Source organism: Pteropus medius, unplaced genomic scaffold (assembly GCF_902729225.1).
Source record: "Pteropus medius unplaced genomic scaffold, Ma_sr-lr_union100, whole genome shotgun sequence".
In the NCBI taxonomy this organism is placed as follows: domain Eukaryota; kingdom Metazoa; phylum Chordata; class Mammalia; order Chiroptera; family Pteropodidae; genus Pteropus; species Pteropus medius.
Window position 1 is genome coordinate 13,965,017 of NW_024349225.1, and position 19,995 is coordinate 13,985,011.

Consider the following 19,995-nt stretch of genomic DNA (forward strand, 5'->3'; position numbering starts at 1 on the left):
CATCATGACGTTTCTCTGTGCCTCTCGGCCTATTAAAGGTATCGGCATCTGCATTGAGCACTGTTATTTACTCATGACATTCACTAAGAACCTACTACGTGCCAAGCCCTTTGTGCTGGGCGCCAGGAATGAAATGGGGAGCAAAGCCAGTCTTAGCCAAAACATGTTCATTACAGCATATTGACTTCAAGGTTGGGTTGCACTGACTGACACATGTTGGGTGGGTTGGCGTGACGGGGACAGGGAGGAAGGAATGATGCGTGAGGAACAGCAGGGGATGATGGGAGAGTAACTGACAAGGCATTTAGTCTAGTTCTGTCCTTTCCTGGCAACAAGCTTTGGTACGTCTGCAGCTCGGTGTCTTCTGTAAAATGGGAGTACTATGGTCTGCCTTACCTGCCTGCCTCACTGGTGGTTATGAATTAATGTGTATAAAACAGGCTAAAACTGCTGGGAGCTTTACGAATGTAGACATCACAAGGATGACAGCACTACCGTATGAATCATGTGTCCGTGATCTGGTTTTACAGAATGATCTTTCAATATCTCATGTTTTCAATTTTTTTGCTTTTATATGAGAAATAAGCATAGGGAGGTCACTAGGGTTACTTTTTTTTTTTACAAGGGGTACCCCGCACAGAAATCATGTCCCAGAAGTGCAATGTTGGCATTTTTTTGCTGCCATTTACTGAGATCCCTCAGCAATTTATGTGAATCCCCTGAGTCTAAGTATATCCTGATTTAAAAATGAGGCAGTGGTCGAAAGCAGGGTCTTGGAGAGAAATTCGTACACCCATGTTTGTAACACATTATTCAGACTAGTTAAAATGTGGATGCAACGAAAGTGTCCATCAAGAAATGAATGGATCAGCAAGATATGGTATATACATACAATGGAATATTACTCAGTCTTAAAAAGGAAGAAAATTCTGAGACGTGCCACAACATGGGTGAGCCTTGAAGACATTATGCTAAGTGATATAAGCCAGTCACAGGAAGCGAATGCTGTATGATTCCACTAGCACTTAGAGCAGACAGAACCGCAGAGACAGAAAGTAGCTGGGTGGCTGGCCAGGGGCTGGGACGACGGGGGTGCGTAGTTATTGAGAATGGAGGTTCCTTTTGAGATGATGAAAAATGTCCTGGAGATGATGGTGGTGATGGCTGCATAATGATGTGAATGTACTTAATGCCACCGAACTGTGCACTTAAAAATGAATAAGCAGTGAACAGTAAATTATATGTCATGTGCATTTTACCACAATAAAATATTGGGGGAAAATGAGGCTGTGGAGGAACAGACAACCATGCACCGTGATAGGGAGGCTTAGTGAGCGTAATGGGACGTACTGTGGATGTATCGTCTGAGAGACAAAGACACGGAGAGCCTGTGACATGCTTAAAAGGGAGGGACCCAAAGGGATCCCTGGAGCCGCTCTAGTCTCTGGGTGGGTAAGCAGCTGACCACCCAGAAGAGGTGAATGTGTGGCCGTTAAGCCCAAGAGACATGTTCTTGCTAAGTCCCTGGGGGACCCTCCCTAGTGTTTTCCACTCGGAGAGTCAGTGTCTGCATCTGACGCATGGCTTTAACGATGTCACTACTACCTATCAATGCCACTGCTACTAATAATCGCAGCAGATCACACTTAATCTAACTCTGCGAGGCAGTTATAATCATTGCTCCCATTTTAAAGAAAAGACCTTACATATATAGATTCCATGTATTGTCTCCATTTAGGACCATCCATTTCATATGATTGAGATCATGGTATATGAGATCATACAATTTATATTCTGCTTTTTCACTCAACAATTTACAATAAGACACCTCTCATATCTTTTCAAGGTAAAACATATCATTTTTAGTGACCTTTAATATTCCTTTCATGGATCTGCCATAATTTATTTTTAGCTTGTGATTAATAGCATTTGCTTGTTTTCAATATTTTGCCCTTACAAATAATGTCTTGATAAAAAAAAATCTCTGAACTGATTTTTGATATGCATCTGCTTACATACTTTGCATAGATTCTTGAGTCCAAAAGAATGATACTTTAAAAATTGCTGATATATATTGCCAAAATGCTTAACAATGGCTCTCAGCATTTTTGTCAGAAAATCCTTCTTGTGTCGTTATGATTAAATGACACTTTTCTCAACTTCCAGGTTAAACGTGCTCAAATCAGAAACCCCTGCTCTTGGCATCAGAGCGGGTTAAGGGGTCGAAATCAACGAGCACCCCCGTATGACTGCTTGCTCACCCCCTTTCTTCCTTCCTTCTTCTCCCTTAGCTTTGCACTGCCAGGATCCTCCAGCTCCAAAAGGGGCCCAAGTGCACTGCTTCGGCCCCTTTGGTGCCTCCAGATACCAGTCTACCTGCAGCTTCACCTGTGACGAGGGCTTAGTCCTGGTGGGGGCAGGCGAGCTACGATGTCTGGCTGCCGGGAACTGGAGCGCGGCTGCTCCAGAATGCCAAGGTGAGATTCTTTGTGGGTGGGGCTTTCCCCAGCTGTAATTTTAGAGGAGGTAACTACCGAGCAGCCAGAAACTTGAAACTGACTGGAAAATTAATAAACGCTTTCCTGCTGTAACCCAGTGATTCTGAATGCAGATGACTTCAGGGGCTAGGCAGCTGACACCGGGGCAGGCTGTCTGGCGACAGGCAATGGGAATGGCCCTTACCCACAATTACCAGGGCCATTAGCAGGACCTGCAGGTCCGTCAGGAACCAGGCCAACTGCTCTTGCCTGGCTAAAAACAGCATGTGGAGAGAAGTCCAGAGGACAAAATGGCATGAGGAGGGTTGTCCCACAGCTGACCTGGCACTTTACCCTAGAACCACGGAGTGTCCAGGTGGAATGGGGGCAACTCATGGGTGTGATGGTGGGCTGGGGGCGGGGTTTGCAGGGGCCTACTGCAAACATCCTCCGAACTTGTGCAAGATGGGAGAAACGGGCCCAGGATGAAAAGTGATGAAAAATGGGAGAAACTAATCCATAAACGCAAGGTCACAAAATTTTCAGAATAAAAATAGTGCGTATTCAGCATAAGTGTGTACATCTGCATCATACTTGATATAAAACAAAACCAGTGTGTCCTGTCACTATCGTATGAAACGCAAATGGTTCTAATTAACCGTGTGTGGGAACTGAAGGGCAGGGGTATGCTTCTTATCCTCCCCTCCTTTTCCCACTCAATGTATTCAATTTTTAAATTATATTTATACCAAATACTGCTTTTAAAAAGCAAGATTTTCATTTTAAAAAGCTACAGAAAAATAAGAAGATAAAGGAACAATACAAAACCATTTGCCCTTCACAGTTCCTGCTACACAACGTGGAGATTGTCTCCTCAGTCCCCTTCCTGGTGACTAAATTAGCATGTACATAGTATTACAATAAAACTAATGAGATCTCCACAGGAAAGAAAGTCCTCTTGAACACCTCCCCCATCAAATAGACACTTAGCATTCTTGTACGAATTCTTCCAGTATTTTCCCATCCGCTTTTCCCTTCATGCAATCAGCTTATGCAACTTTAATAATAAAATTAAATAGGTAAAATACTAGCTAATTCTGCATTATGCACCTTTCACTTTGTACAGGTTTTGGTGTCTAAGTGAAAGCAGGCAGGTCTATGTTACTAATGGAGAGGAAACCACTTGCTATTCAGGTCACACACAAGTGTGCGTGCACACACACGACACTGTTAAGTTAGGTCAGCAGTGAATGAGTGAATGAGTGAATGAGTGAATGAACAAACTCAGTAGCATTGGTTGTCCTTCATCCCCAGGCAGAGAGAGCATGGCCAACCGCTGGCACTGGGCTTGGGTACACCTTCTGAGCTGGGTCTGCAGAGACCAGGGTGAGGCTTGTGACCCTGTCCCCTCAGCTCTCGACCTGGCTGCACTGAAGTCGGGACGTGTTACAAAGTCCACGTGGCTTTGGGGAAGAGCCCGGGGTCCCTGAGGAGGGTTAGCATGGTGGTCAGAGTTCGGGGCAATCCTGGGCTGTGCAGGGCACAGATTACCACTCGTTGCCCATATCGTCCTGCCTGGTGGTGTCTCACAGCGAGGAGGTTGGCATGCACCGCGGCTTCCTGTGACCTCCCAGTTCCCTTCTGCTTTTAGTTCTTTGTTTACTCTGACTGAACTTTCTCCTCCTGTTGCTGGGTGAGCATCGAGTGAAATACCCACATGTGGGCTGGGCAGGAAGGGACCAGGAGGCTTGCAATCCACTAGCTGTCGTAATACTTCTGAGAGAGTGATATCGATTTCTCTTTTTAATGCCCCTCCCACCCCAGTGTACCCATCCCAGCTATCAGAAGGCAAGGCCACCAAGACCCTCCAATTTGTCCTCATGGATTATAGGATTCTTGACTTGTCTCCTTTCCCTTCACCCGCCATACACGCACATACACACTGAATACAAAACGACTTTTTGAGTGGCATAAAATAACTAGGTCCTTGGACAAGTTGATCAGTTTAGGGGGAATGTAGTTGGAGATGGAAGTGAGGAAGGGAAGAGAAAGGTACAAAGAATGCTCTCGAAACCTCCAGCAGTTCAAGTGCCATTGTTTCTGGTCTAAAGCCATGCACTGCTCATTCAGGTCAGTGAAGAGGAAATACCCTAAACCATATGTTCTTAGTCTTCTTTTTGGGGGGACAACATTTAATCTGGACTTTATCATTTCATTAATTAGCAAATGGACCCTTGAAAAAATCCTGGGAGCTATGTATGTTATTCTCCACATTTGAAAGGTAAAGATATTGGCGCTCAGACAGGTTAAATGACTTGCCAAAAGTCACAGAGCATGATCTCCAATTCAAGCAAGTCCCCTAGGACCTCAAACTCTACATGTATAAACTGTGGTAAAGAGCTGTGTCATTTGAGGCTGGTCACTGTAAGGTGAGCCTGGTGGGGTGAGCATTTGCAGATGGCCATTTACATTAAGTGCCTACTTTGTGTCCATGATTTTAAAAACATTTTAAATTTCATTTTTATATGATTTAATTTTGAAAAATTATTCTTCTATAACTAAGGATCCCTTCAAGGCAAGGATTATTATTCTTCCAATTTCATAGATAAAGCAACTGAGGCTCAGAGAACTCATTGTCAGGGAACACACTGCTAGTGTGTAACGGAGCCAGGCTCCGGGTCCAGCCAGAGTCTCCCACCACCTCCTCGCTGTGAGACACCCCCAAGCGGGATAGTTGGGGAATGGAAGTTTGGAGGAGGAGTCTTTTACTCCATTTTCCTATTTCCAATCGCTTGTCATCATTTTCTGGTGAGGTCATCAGGTCCGTTTCTAAAGCAGAAAGTATTAAGGAAGTGGCCACTCCCACTCCTGCACAGAGGCGCCTGAAATGAGCTGCCTCGCTATCTTCCAAAGCACCAGCTCCCTTTTAAAATCACCTCGAAAGCTCTTTGAGGGTGAGCGTTTCAGGATATCAATCAACTATAAGCTGCTACTATGTTATATGACCTCTAACTGCTGATAAAGTGCCACCAAATGCAAAAGACTGTTTCTAACCGAAGACTGCCCTTGTAGTAAGGATGCGGACACACCACACACACACACACACACACACACACACAGACACACACACACACACACACACGTTTCAGGTTGCCGAGTTCTAAAACAACCTCTTCTCTCCTCCTCTGTCATGTTCACGGTAGCCGTTGCCTGCACACCACTGCTAAGCCCTCGGGAAGGGACAATGACCTGTGTTCAACCTCCGGGAGATTCCAGTCTTAAGTCTACATGCCAGTTCACCTGTAATGCGGGATTCTCTTTATCTGGACCAGAAAGATTGGATTGTACTCCATCTGGACACTGGACAGGTTCCCCGCCAGTGTGTGAAGGTAGGATCATGAGTCTGTGCTTTCCTATGGCTTCCCAGGTAATGCTATAGAATGGAGAATCATCAGGGATCTGTGTCAAACTGTGTGAAGCTAAAAGAAACACACTCTCCACACAGCATGGTGATCTAGACCGAAAGCAGCTTCCTCTTCTCCCTCTCCCTCTCTCCCTCTCTCTCATCCCCCTTGCTCGCCCCCACCCCCCTCTCTCCTTATAATAATAACTTTAAACATTTCACAGTTTTATAAGGTGTTTTTATGTCATATCACATTGGATGTTTACCACAATTCTGAGATAATGAGGAAAGACAATATCATCTCCATTTTATGGATAAGGAAACAGGTTCAGAGAGGTTAAGTAACTTGACAAAATCCACACCATTAGTGAGTGATAAAGCTCAGCTATGTCACTGGGATTTTCACTTCCTTTTTCTACTACATTCTTCACTCATTCTCGCCCACATACCCCTCACTGAGCCTAGTCGGGTCAGTGGGATTTCACTCCAGCCCTCGAGGGTCTCGCTGTCTAGCTGCTGAGCACTTCTCTTTTTCCTCCTCCTCCTCGAGATTTTAAGTTCCTTTAGAGCAGGAACTACATGCCCATTCTTCATTTCTGTGTCCCCTGCAGCAACTAGACAGAGTAAAAGTGGGTGTGCGACAAATACCTACTGAATTGAAGTTTATCATTTACTGGAAAAATTTACTCAAGCACAAGCTCCACTGATAGTGAATTAGTGGTGGGCTCCTAGATGGTGGGGGCTGGACCTTACCAGTCTTTGATTTCTCCAAAACATCTGCTGGCACGGCACCTAGCATACAGTATGCTCAAAATAGAATTTCACTGAATTAATAGTTCGTACTTTCAAAAAGCACCACTGTACCAATTTATTATTCAGTATACTCAGTAATAATGAGACCAGCAATAATACCTAATATTTATTGCTTGTGTAATAAGGACCAGCTCTTTCACATACATGATCACATTCAATCCATACAACAATCTTTAACATAGTTATTTTCATCCCCATCTTAAAGATGAAGAAACTGAGGCTTTGAAAGTATAAATAGCAGGCAAAGGTCACACAGCCAGGATCTGAAGCCAGGTCTAGTCTGACTTTAGGGCTCATGTTTTTACCACTGTACAACACTGCCACCCAGTGGCAGGGTTTCTAAGTCCTGGGCCAGTCACTAGTAAATTTACTCTTTTCCACTCACCAGGTTGCAGGTATAACCGCTGAAATGAATTTTAGAAAGGGCAGTGCCCTATGATCAGATGAGAGAATGTTAATGGAACTCTATTAGTGTTATATGAAAACCAGCTGAAATATCTATACCTTCTTGTGGTATAAACACAAGAAGTAATAAGGGCCAAAGCCCTGCATTGCTCTCCCCTGCAGTTATGTGCCATTTTAGAAGGTCGTGTCACATCCTCAGACATGAGTTTTCTTGATTCTAAAAGGAGAGGAGTGAACAAGATTATCTCTGGAGTCCCTTCCCTGGTCAAGAATTCTCTAGGTCAAAGTACATAAAATGCTACCATCTGTTGTCAAAAAGGTACACTATAAGCCTTCTGGGGACTCTAAAACATGAATGGGTGACAGCATAAGGTCTGTGCTTCATCGCTCATTCACTTATTTCTCATCCATTCATTTATTCCATTGACATTTATCTTGAGCTCTGTTTTCTCGCATTCTGTTTTAAGGTTAAACACAAAATCCCTAAGAACTATCTCACTAAAGTTTTAAATCACACATGCAACCAAAAGGGTTGTTAAATCTGAACCTCTGAAGCCTGTTTCCCCTCACTCCTTTCCAGGCCCCCTTTCCTCACAAGAAGAGGCTCTTGCCTCCCAGCCTCCAGGCCCAGTGTCTAGAACCAGCCCTGACCAGGGACAACAGCTTTAGCCAACCGGGGGCCTCAGAATTGTCAACCGTGTCTGAGCCTGATCTTGAGTTCTGGCTTGTATACCTGTGTTTCTACCTCATTCTCCAAATGTATTCTGTAGATTGAGCAAATAGATTTTATTCTTTTCCCATATGCCCTTCAGCACTGACCCCGAACCCTGATTTTTGCATAGCGCATCAGAGAGGCTTGGGGGCCACCAATGAAACAGGGGTGGAGTGGCAGGTAGAGCCATCAGTCCCTCTTTTTAGAGCACAACACGAGATTTCATTTCTTGAGTAGTTCCATGTATGTTTCCTTTTTAGCTGGAACGCTGGTGTCCCGGGCCCTCTGGGACCTGGGCTCTGCCCGTACTTCACAGACTTTTCCCTGCCTTTGCCCTCCAGGACCTGAAGTCCTTCCCCTGAACCTGGACAGTACTGAACTGCTTGTATCCAGTCGCTGTGTCCCCACATGTCCCCACCTGTTGGGCCACTCTCCTGACGTAGACCACTGCTCTCCCAATCACTTTGCTATTGACTCTCGGAAGACGATGTCTGGTCACTGGACCCAACTCTGCACGACCAGCCTCACCTTGGTGGAGAGGGCAGGGTCTTGGTTTTGAGTCCCAACCCCAGGTCTGCCCGTCTGCCTTGGCCCTGCTTACCCCAAGGCTTAAATGTGGCACCCCGGTGCCCTATAAGCTCTGGCCTGGCTCACGTCTCTTTTTTTTTTTCTTCACTCTGACATTTCTCTGGCTCCATGGGGGCTCCTAGTCTTTATTTTTAAAGTTTGAGTTTAGATCGGCTAATTTAAATTTACTAATTATACCATATTTTTCCACAAAAAAAAAAGTCAATGAAACAGAGAAGAGCTTACCAAATCTGTTTAAAATCGTGTAAACCAGTATGTTGTTAAGTTGATGACAGTGCCAGTGAACTGAACAATCCAGGCGCTCACATGTGATGATCTACACCTACTTCAAGGACAGTACAGACCCTCACGGTAGACAGCACCACCTCAGAAGTCCATGAAAACAGAGCACTAAGCATGCAGTAACAGCAACCCTCATCTGTTTTCTATTTTTCTTACAGTTACTCCATTTTTGGTAAACTTTTACAGGAGGCTCAAGAATACGACTACTTCTAAAAGTTACCCACAGAGATTATTCCACAGTAAAAATTCCCCTCCTCTATGTCTACAGCGGGCCCCTGCACTCCCAGCTTCCTTGGTAAATGCATACATTTAATTTAGCCCGTGCTTGCTGGCTGCTCCCCAGGCACCAGACCTGGGCCAGGCTTCCACGTACCTCAGCAAGGCTGCCCCTCAGACAGGAAAACCCGCTTCCTTACGTGACTCAGTCGAACCCTTAATGTTGACCAAAGGCCTTAAACAAAGGCCTTTGGTTGGACAGGTTAATTTTTATATAAGAGGGTCCAGGGCCTTTCACAGATACGAAAGGCTGTATCTATAATCTTGGCAGAGAGAGACTAACAAAACTGAGACCAAAGGCAAGCACATGGCTTCTCCCCTTCCTTATGTCACAAGCGAATGCCTTGGCACTCAAAGACCTAAAACAGGAAACATTTGTAAATGCCCAAAAATGTGCTAGAACAACAGGCATGCTAAACATAAAACAAGCTGCATGAGTTATGAAAAACAAGTTGCAATTCTATTAATTATGGGACAGTGTAAACATTCCATGTTTTAATAATTGGAACCTAAATGAAGAGATAAACCATGTGTGATGCCTCCTGAAGCGCTGTCACCTTATACATGAAGACTATGTCTCTTTCCTTTTTATTCCCCATGAAGCACAGCACGGTGCTTTGCGAATGTCACTATTGCCTAATAATGTTTATTTGAATTAAATTTAATTTCCTGTGTTTTAGTTTTCCTGTGCAGAATAACCCAAAGTTCTCTGAAAAATAGTTTAAAGAAGGTGGTGGCCTCTACTTCGTTCGAACTTCCAGAGACCGGTTATGCTGAACACTTACTAAATATTTTAATAAACATGTTGGCATGCCAGCTGATTGCTAACTACAGTAATAACAACATTCAGAATCGTATTTTTAAGAAGTGAAATCTTATAAATAGTATTTCCATAGGCGAGACTGATGAACCCCTAAGCAGGTGTTTATTGGATACTACTATGTGTCCATCCTATCGTTCTCAGGTGGATGTCTTAGTATGTGTGATGCCAGCAGAGCTAGTGTGAATGCCAGAAGTGGCTCATCCCTCTCTGACCTTTCATATTCTACCTCATCTACTGGCAAGGCCAGCCAAGTTACCAGTGAAACTATAATCTTTTTGATCTTCATTCTACATATTTGTTTCTCCTTCATTCTCTTTTTCTGCAGCTGTCAAATGCTCCAAGCTGCACATTATTGAGCCAATACTGATGAACTGCTCCAACCCTTGGGGAAATTTCAGCTATGGATCAGCCTGCACCTTCCATTGTCCAGCGGGTCAGCTGCTTAATGGCTCAGTAAAAACAGCATGTCAAGAGAATGGCCAGTGGTCGACTGCAATGCCAACCTGCCAAGGTATGTTTTTTTCACATAGTTTAGGAAGTCATGCTAATGTGAAAAATAACAAAACCAGTGTTTTTTTCCTGCATATTTCTGGGAGTGGTCTCACTTTCTGTCACTGGGTTTTCCCTGCATTTAATAAATGTTTCACAATGAATCAAGAAGACTCTCTTTGCCGCATACAGAGCAGAGGGAATTAAAAGCAGTGACTCTGTGTAGACAATCGCCGCCCCTGTTTCAGAGCTCAGATTTGTGAAATGAATCCTCTCATTTCTTCTAATCTGTGGGTAACACGTCTTGAAGTTTCAAAATGTTTTAAACTGGAGGTTATTTCATAATTTATCGCAGAAGAACTTTGTATACCACATACCTCTAAAAATACCATAAATCTTCTTTAATTAAGTGCCATCTGTTTGTAAGGTTTGTTTTATCCATCCTTTCTATTTTTCTTTTCTTTTTAAAAAATGTTTTCTCTACAGCTTGTCATAACTACTTTTTATTTTATAACTATATCTTTGATTGCAAAAAAAAAAAATACTCATAGTGTATTTTATTTGCCCAACCTTCCATTTCTTGTCTCTACCATTTAATCGTTTAATTCCTTTTATTATGTCCTTACTCTAACTCCTCTGGAAATCACATGTGATATTTAAGCATTAGGGATAAAATGATTTTGTGACTTCCGGCTCTTCTCTCATGCCAGGTTGTCAGTGCGGCCAGGATCTTTGGTGACCCTACTTGATCTCACCTTAGAATTCCTGAAAGAATGATGGTCTTTTGCACAACACACTTCTAATTCTGGCACGTGTGTCTGTTTGCTTTGCAGCGGGACCACTGACTGTCCAGGAAGCCCTGACATACTTTGGTGGAGCAGTGGCCTCTCTGACAGGATTGGCGATGGGCTGGACACTCCTGGCTCTGCTAAGAAAGCGTTTCAAACGAAAAGGTAGACAGGAAAGAGTCTTCTCCTCATTTTCTTCTTTCATGCGATTTGGGATGGGGCAGTGAAACCACACTTCAGCAGTTCACGTTTGAAAATATTTGCATTAGAAGGAAAGAAATGATCTTGAGAACTAACTGCTCATGAGAATCACCTTTACAAAAATACAAAACTTGATAAAATACAGATGCTCATTTAGGGAGATCTGGAGATGGGCCATGAGAAATGATCTTGAGAACTGACTGCTCACGAGAATCACCTTCACAAAAATACAAAACTTGATAAAATACAGATGCTCATTTAGGGAGATCTGGAGATAGGCCTCGAAACCTGAATTTTTCAACTCCCCTTAGTTATTACTGAAACGAATTAAAACAGTGGTACGCGTCTCTCCTTCATGCTTCCCTCCACCATGCTTTCGTGCATCCGTCACTTCCTGATCAACTGTGTCAGACACTGGGATCCGGAATGGCAGCCCCTCATATCAAGGCGGGTATAATCCAGCATGGGAGACACTGAAGCGAAATCAATGCTAATACTGACATGTAATACTGTATTGGGACAAAAATACAACCTGAGTATTACTGGAACTCAAAATAGAGGTGTCCGCACCAGTCTGATAGGTCAGAAAGAGTCTTTTATGCTTCAATTTGAAGAATAAGAGGGATTTTGCCAAGGGGGGAAAAAAAGCAGAAATAGTTCCAGCAGAGAGAATGATGTGTGCAAAGACCTAAAAGGGTGAAACGGCTGGGAAAGTGCCATGTTCAGCGATTCAGTACATCTGAACCAGGAAGGGCTTGTGGGGGAATCAGGACATGAAGCCAGAGGTGCAACGAGCGGCTGCTTTATGAACGACTTGGCGTGGAAAGCTGAGAGATGTGTGTGCACCCGTGAACTCTGGAGCTAATGTGGGATTTCAGCAGGGAAGTAACCAAGATGGATGAAGACCCTGTGAGGGAGACTTTGTTTATCAGACTGTTCACCCCAAAGGACTCTGGCCCAGGAACCACTTCCTCAGAGCTGGAACCTCCTTTCCCTGTCTGCCCCAGACGCTTAGCCTGCCCATAAGCTCAGAAACCTCCCTTTCTACACTAATGGGGCTCTTCGTCACTCCTCTTGGAGAGTGACCAGGGCCATCAGAGGAGTCAGGGACACTGAAGTCCAGAACACTGACAGTGGCTCTGTCACAGTTCCTGATGGAGTTCTCGTGGAGTTGAGGAGTTTTGACACCTATTCTTAACTGCTCAGGGCAGAAGCACTTGTTCCCTGCTCTATGCTCTCTCCAGCCACAAAGCCACCATTGCACTAAGGCTGGTTTTCTAAGTGCCCTCATGTGCTCTCCTGTGAGTGGCTGAGTAGGACAATAACCAAGAGTCACACTCTGTTTAAAAGCCCAAAGGCCACGCCAGTCTCTCCGTGCGACATTTGTGGTTGCTTAACTGAATCTAGAAGGCAGAGGCAAGAGCTCCTGAGACCTGTCCCTCCATGTCCATAACCACACAGGAATCACGCTATTCCTGCATTTCTCAAAGTTCCCTCTTTAGTTTTAAGATATTTCTAGGGAACCCTCTGAAATATGATGAGGGACCAGCAGCCACTCATCCTCCAATATCTTTAATCATAAATAAATTCATTTGTGAGGATGGTTAATTTTCCCTTGACCTGTCCCAATATAATTTTAAACTTTCTAGGAGTCTGTGGTCAAATAATAGAAAAATGCTGCCTACTATGTCCCTTTACTAGAAATTCAAAATGCACAATCCTTATCACATTAAAGGCTCAATAAAGCCCTATAATAAATATACTTGTTCATATCATTTGACCTAATATTTTAAAACTTTCTTAAGCCAGGAGTCACTATGATTGACAGGACTGCTGCCATTTTTAAAGTTTCTACTATCAGAGTCTATGGTTTGGATTAAGACAGGAGGCCCCTGATCACGTATGTTCCCAGAGAGGCAAAACATAAGTGTTATGTTGGTATGGATTTGTTTATGCGATTAGCTCGCCCAACTGATGGCTGAGGGAGTGTGACACGGGATGAAACAGTAGGGGACCTCAAGTGCCAAAGAAATGGGTTTCGAGAACCAGTGATCTCAACGACAACCAAAAACACCCAAAAGGCTGAAGGCAGAGACCAGATGTAGAAGGAGGCTGTTACTGAAAGGGAAAAGAAGGAGGATGAGAGGATTTGGAATTATACACTGTTGAATGTTTCGTTGAGCCTTAAACAGGTCCTGCCTCTCAAGGAGAGATTGTTCCCAGTATACCCCTTATAACGAGCCCCGCTGAAAATCAGTCCACCAGCTTCCTCCAATAATTCCTATCATGGATGACCTTTCTCCATCTCATTTTTTCTTTTAAACCAATCGTTTGTGTCTTTTTGTTTATTTCAGATGATGGGGAAAGCCCTTTGAACCCTCAAAGGTAAGATGAAAACGTTTTGTGATTGAGTGAATTTTTCTATTCTGACTTTTTAATTCACTGTAACATGCCAGAATGATTATACATAATGCCCCCTTTTTGCAGCAAAACTTTTGCAGTGTCCCCTTTACTAATTCTGAAAATAGACAGATAATATGTCCTAGCTACGCATAATATTTTTAAAAATCAATAAGTACCCTACTTATAGTATAAAGGAGAAATAGAAAGGAAAGTGATCTGTAATAGAAATCGAATGCTAGAGCTGGGGCACCAGCCCAGCGGATGCGGTGAGCCCATCACAGCCCTGCGCCTTGGGGTAGAACCACTGCAAAGGCAACAGCTTAGAAGTTGCCCGAAGGGAATACGGTCGTAGTGACTCAACCGGCATCAGAGGTGTTGCCAACCTGCTTTTTTAAAATGATAAACGACTCTGGTTAAAAGCTGGGAAACCTGTTATAATCTTCCCTCAATTCATGCAGCAGTTGCATTTTAGAAGACGAACAACAACAACAAAAAACCACCCTTAATATTTATATGTAAAGCACTGAAGTTCCAGACTCAGAGACTTTTCACCTACATGAATTTTGCGTAGATTTGGTCTAGAGTCGTCTAGAGTGTAGGGCAATTCCTTGCATGCCTTCCAGTTAGGACATCCACCACCCCTGGCCCCGCCCATAAACGTCAAAGGAACTCTGCAGCATTCTGAAAACCAAAATACGCCTGTAGAGGGCGGTACTACCACTCTTTGAAAACTTGCCAGATGATCAAGTAAGTACCAAGGCTGGGAATTTTGTAAGGATTGCCTCCCACCAAGAAGAGGGTGCAGCCCCATAAGGGCACAGCAGGCATCCAGTACTAAAGCATCAGCAGTAACTGCACATGGGTATAAAGCGCAGTGCAAATTTCCCAGAGCTGTTAAGTGGGATCTAGAAAATGTCTTCGGCATGTCTTCTCTCCCTTTCAAAGCAGAATTCGGGGGTGGGTAGTAATCCTTGGTCTCTGGAGGAGCTATGTCCTGGGCTGTGGCCAAGAATTAAGCACTAAATGGCAGGTCATCTTTGTATTTCTGTTCTTTAGCCACCTGGGAACATATGGAGTTTTTACAAATGCTGCATTTGACCCGAGCCCTTAAGGTAAGGTACTTATAAAGATATTTTTAAAGGAAATAGAACGGCAGGGGAAAGGGAGAAGATATGAAGCTTGACTTTTATGAGTTAGATTTTAAGCACGAATTAAAATTTCAAGCCATGAAGGAAATTGTGTTGGCGTAGGGGACAGATGCGGCACTAGAGTGACAACAGAAAGTGAGTTCGCATGAGGATTTCCATTTCCTCCAGAGTAGAAACATTCTAAGGAGACCTAACCTATTTCAGGACGTTTGACAGTGCCATTAATGGCTGCTAGGCAGTATTGACACTGAGGCTTGCTAACCAGAGGTCATGACTGCTGGAGCTATGTGGCCTGCTGGGAAAACAAAAATAACCTGACACTTTTTCTCTCCCAAAAAGCTCAGTGAGTAGTTGAGTGTCTAAAGAAAAGTGGCCTAGGTGCCAGAATATCTGGAATACAGAAAGAAATTATACTGTGCCTGAAGGGACGGGTATGATGAGAGCCTTCTCTCTCTTGTTTTTTTAAGGGAATATAATCATTTCATTTTGGCTCATTTGCAGAGACCTGTCCTGCTCTGGGTCACCTCACGCAGCTTCACGGATTCTATTGTTGAATATCAGGCTTCCTGCTAGACTTGACTTTAACTGGAGCACATTTGCTGCAGTTTCATGGCAATACTTGTGAATAAAAGGAATTTCCTTTAGATTAGATCTGAACCAGGGCAGAAGGATCACGCCACAAGACCCAACTCCCCACCCACCATCCCTTCCTGTTCCGCCTCGCCTCTGCCTCCAACACAAGCCTCAGCAGCCAGGAGCGAACATTTCTGCAGTGGTCTGTGGGCTCTGCCCTGGCTGTCACTTGAAATACTAATTAGCCAGAGACTGGGACGTCTGACTCACTAGAAGACCAGACTGAGAAGAAATAAAAATGCCTCTTTGTTTTTGGACTGGAGACAGACGTCCACTACTTTGCGGGAAGGCAGGCTGTGTCTCTGACTTGAGGGAATTTCTGTAAGATCTCCGGGGTCTCCAGTGCTGCTGTTTATGAAGCCTCTTAGACCTCTGTTGTGGAAGCTTCCAGAGAGGCCACTGGATGGCACTGAGGCTGCAGAAGACCAAAGATCAAGACATGTCTCTGCAGATATTCCCTCCACAGTCACTCTCCCCCAAAGAACTCCAAGACCAGTATTCAAATGTGTAATTAAAAGGATCCCCCCCAAATGGCATGTTGTACTACCTGATGTTTGATTTAATCGGGTCTGCATCCATCCCTGGGTTTACAGCCATGGAATGCACCATCGCTACTGTCCCAATTACAGCTCTGCCTTGCCACCAGTCAGCAAATGCATAGCGTAGCACTTTCCCACAGGAGAAAACCAGAGAGCCAGAGAGTCTTTATCACCTGGATATTCTACAGGGAAGAACAGATGTGTTTTACATATTCTTTAAATCACATGTTTCAGAAATAGGTTGTTGAAAGCTCCACAGTAGTTATCTGGAACTAATGCAAAAATAGAGAACCAAACAATATAGCTGTCTTGTCTCTGAAATGTTAGGCAATAAATGTGTCACACAGACTGAATGACACATAGGTAAACATGCAAATAAAAATGGTGAAACAGTCTAACTAAAGGTCACAAGAGTTTTGCAAGAATTTGGTAGTAACCTTGGGATTTAGGGACACAGCGCTTTTAAAAGGTTTCTCTGGAATACTGTCTCTAGCATCTTGGACTGCCGACTCCTAGGCTGGGCACTACAGGACAATAATATCAGCCCCGTCTCCTGAGTCAGAATCTGCATTTGGTAAAAGCTCCCCAGGGTATTCGTATGGTTTACCAGCCTTGCGAACTGCTGATACCATCGATCCAGAGGAGCACAGTGCTGTCCTGCTCCTGAATAGCTCATATCAAGCTGGGGACATGAGGGACCCCCGCTCAAAGTAATAGAGGGTAACCGACGTGAGTATATCATTTGAACAGTGTTATAGGAGGTTACAAAATGGAAAAGTCCATATGAGCCCAGATCCAGGAGATGGGTAGAACTCTGACTGGACTTTAAGGTGTGGGCAGCAACGAGGAAGAGAATGGGCATTCTAACATTTTGGAATAATACCAGCAAAGGCACAAAGATAAGATTGTGTATAGGAGGAAGGAAGCTGGAGAGGAGTCTCACATCACTGTGACCTCATGGAGGTGCCAGATTACAATTTATTTGAGACAAATCCTAAAACAGAAACTTGGAGGCACGTACACTGAGGCCCCAGGATGAGTAATCATGATGCTTCAGACAAAATAATTCTCAGATTCTCTATCAATAGCAAAACAAGATCTTAAGGCAGTGTGCAACAGTCAGGTCCTCCACGAAATGTAAGGGGCCCTGGAGGCAGGACAAACAATCATAGTAACGAACACCACCAGCTCAGAGTTTTCAAGCTGCTGGGACTTATACACTTTACAGTATTATTTTATCTTCCCAACAACCCTACCAAGGAAAACTGCAGCATCCCTATTGTGCAGATGGCAAAACTGAGCTCCAGAGAGGCTGAGTCCCTCACCCAGGACGACACAGCTGTGAGTGGGATTGAAACCTGGTCCACTGAGTCTCTCAGCCACACTCTCTAAGGCCCCTGCTCTGTTGCTGCCGCGCCTGGCCACCGGCCCTTACCAAGACACAACTGCGCATGGGCAGCAGTCCAGGCTGACAGGCCCGGGTCCTGTGCTCATCCCCTTGCGTCCCCACTACCCGAAAACACAGTATTTCTGTGCCCAGTAACAGCGCACAACGCCCTGTCCCTCAGCTCAGGAGAGCGGTGTGGTTCAAGGTCTAGCACTGGGAATTGCAGAGGGTCTGGCAAGTGTGACTTTGTCCCAGGCGGTTTTTATGGAGGGTGGCGAGGGGCGACTGCCCCTTGGCTTAGCAGGTAGGACAGGGACACAGTTTCCCCGTGGTGTCTGACTCCTCGGGCACCGCCCACCTATCAGAGCCTCGGTGCTCTGCCCTTTCTTCACCTGCAGTAAAAGAGCCACTTGCCAGCTTCCTCTTCCAAACACCTGTTGTCACTTGGGGCAGTGACTGAGCCAACCCAAAGCCTGGAAAGGCTCTGGAGGCGGGGACCGCCCGAGGCTGCTGCAGCGGCAGTGCCTGGGGAAGCCACAGGGAAGGAGAACACTGCCACCCTCAGCCTCCAGGAGCTCACAGCAGCTGGGACAACGGACCGAGGGTGCGGGTGCGATCCGCAGCTGAGGGGACCCCTACCCAGGTCCTGGGGTGGAGGTGGCGGGCAGGCGCTGGAAAGGAACCATGTTCCCAGGCTGCCCTCGCCTCTGGATCCTGGTGGTCCTGGGCTCCAGCTGGGCGGGCTCGGGGAGCCCCGGGGCCGAAGCAGCAAGGCTACGGCAGTTCTACGTAGCCGCCCAGGGCATCAGCTGGAACTACCGCCCTGAGCCCACAAACCAGAGGTAAGGCAGGTGTGGCACCCTGCGGGCTTCTCCAAGGAGTGCATGCCATTCCTTTTGGAAAGCGTTCCCTTTGCAATGCCATGGCATTGTTTTTAACTTCAGCTAAGTAAATACAATTAATAGAAAAGGATAATAAATGAAATAAACTTGGTAGATGCTAATTTTGCCTACATTAATGCAGTTTATCATTCTGAAAATATAGAAAATACTCTGATTGGTCAGATGCTGCTTTCAAGAATTTGTTAACACAGTTTTGTTAGTATGGTTGATTGTTGGTTTAATATATCGATTGATTCAAAAGCACCAGGCACACATTCCCTCATTAGCCCTTCTGCAAACTCCTGTTCGAGATCTTTAGTAGTCTACTATTTTTATGAAACTTCTAAGTTACATATTATTTATCCCATTTTGTACCTAACTTCGTCTTCTAAACCTAAAGATATACACCTTGTACTTTATTATAAGCAGATTATTCAATAACGATTGCCATCATTTTGTTGTTTTCTCATAGAGGACTTTCAAAACGTCATTATCCATAAAAATGTAACATTTTTGTTCTTCCACCTTTTTCTGCTTCACGTGACTCTCCATCCTTCTTCCATTCTTGATCACTCCCTGGGCTACGGTCTGTCGTGGCTATTTTGGTCAGGTCACTATTAAAAGGCGTATGTAACTGGGAGGAGGTTTAAATAATAAAATTCTATCTTTGAGGGGTCAACTATTTTCCCTAATTGAAAGGCTAAAACTAAGACTTCTCAGAAATTAGACAAATTATAGGATCTACTCAATATTTTCAGTTGGTTACATTTTTACTAGTTTTAAGGGTAAACCTCTTCATGTGACTCAATTTTTTAAAAACTTAACATTGCACTTTAAATGATTGTGAAAGATGTGTTCCTCTTTTACAATTACAAAGCGATCTGCCAAGAAATACTGCAATATTGTGACAGCCTTTTAGTGTATAACATTAAACCTTTTAAAATTTTCTTTGTAACTGAGTTATTTTAGAGAGCATTACATGCTTTCTTGGTCTTGTAATAATAAGAAATCCCTCTTTAAATAAGTCATTTTAAATATTGCTTCTCAAGGTGATAACCTAGGTCACACCCACACTGTTAGGGAACTGCCATTAACTAAAACCCCAAGGAAAACAAAAGTCTTTCCAACACTAATCTTCCCCACTAACTTGGTTGCTGGCTTCCCTGTGGCCCGCCTGCTTCTGCTGGGAAGTTTGGTCTTTCCTCCATGGTTAACGCTGAAAATAACACCCAGAAAACTGGAGGCAGAACCACCTAAGTCAAAAGCCTGATTCATACGGTGAGTCCATAGGGAGCCATGACTGATCATCCTATCCTCTCGCTGCGTGTCTCAGTTTCCAGAATTCGGGGAAGAGTCATTCCTCTGGCATCGATTATTGAGTCTAAACCATAGAATGGTAACCCAGACCAACTCTCAATATTTTTGGGCCTCAAACAATGTTATTTCTCTCTAGCATTTTTGTATGAAAAATCTAACCGGTATATCTGGCTGCTTAAATTAAGAACTTGTTCCAAATTTGTCCTACACCTAGAGTTAAACAAAGTCACTATAAAAAAAAAAATCAACATGACATTTCCATCCTTTGCCAAAGTGTATTTTAGCACAAAGCAAAGGTCTTTCCTCTTATTATATCTACTGTTAGTAGGACAATGCCTTTTAGAGCTGAAGTACCTATTATTCTTGCTCCAGGTCCAAAGTAATGTTTTTGAAAATTTCCCTAGAGAAACTTATTTGATCACATGTGTGT

At 44.1% G+C, this 19,995-nt stretch overlaps 2 protein-coding genes across 2 annotated transcripts in view; both read left to right on the forward strand.

Moving 5' to 3' along the window:
• SELP (selectin P) overlaps positions 1-16,134 on the forward strand; it is a 31,872-nt gene extending 15,738 nt beyond the window's left edge. The window contains exons 8-14 of the mRNA XM_039881500.1: positions 2,292-2,477; positions 5,681-5,866; positions 10,105-10,290; positions 11,102-11,221; positions 13,612-13,642; positions 14,717-14,772; positions 15,310-16,134. Coding sequence (XP_039737434.1) covers positions 2,292-2,477; positions 5,681-5,866; positions 10,105-10,290; positions 11,102-11,221; positions 13,612-13,642; positions 14,717-14,771 — 764 coding nt within the window. The 3' untranslated portion in view covers position 14,772; positions 15,310-16,134. The remainder of the gene's footprint in view (positions 1-2,291; positions 2,478-5,680; positions 5,867-10,104; positions 10,291-11,101; positions 11,222-13,611; positions 13,643-14,716; positions 14,773-15,309) is intronic.
• Positions 16,135-17,776: 1,642 nt separating this feature from the next.
• F5 (coagulation factor V) overlaps positions 17,777-19,995 on the forward strand; it is a 56,435-nt gene continuing 54,216 nt past the window's right edge. Inside the window, exon 1 of the mRNA XM_039881119.1 lies at positions 17,777-18,209. Within this exon, the coding sequence (XP_039737053.1) occupies positions 18,052-18,209 (158 nt within the window). The 5' untranslated portion in view covers positions 17,777-18,051. The remainder of the gene's footprint in view (positions 18,210-19,995) is intronic.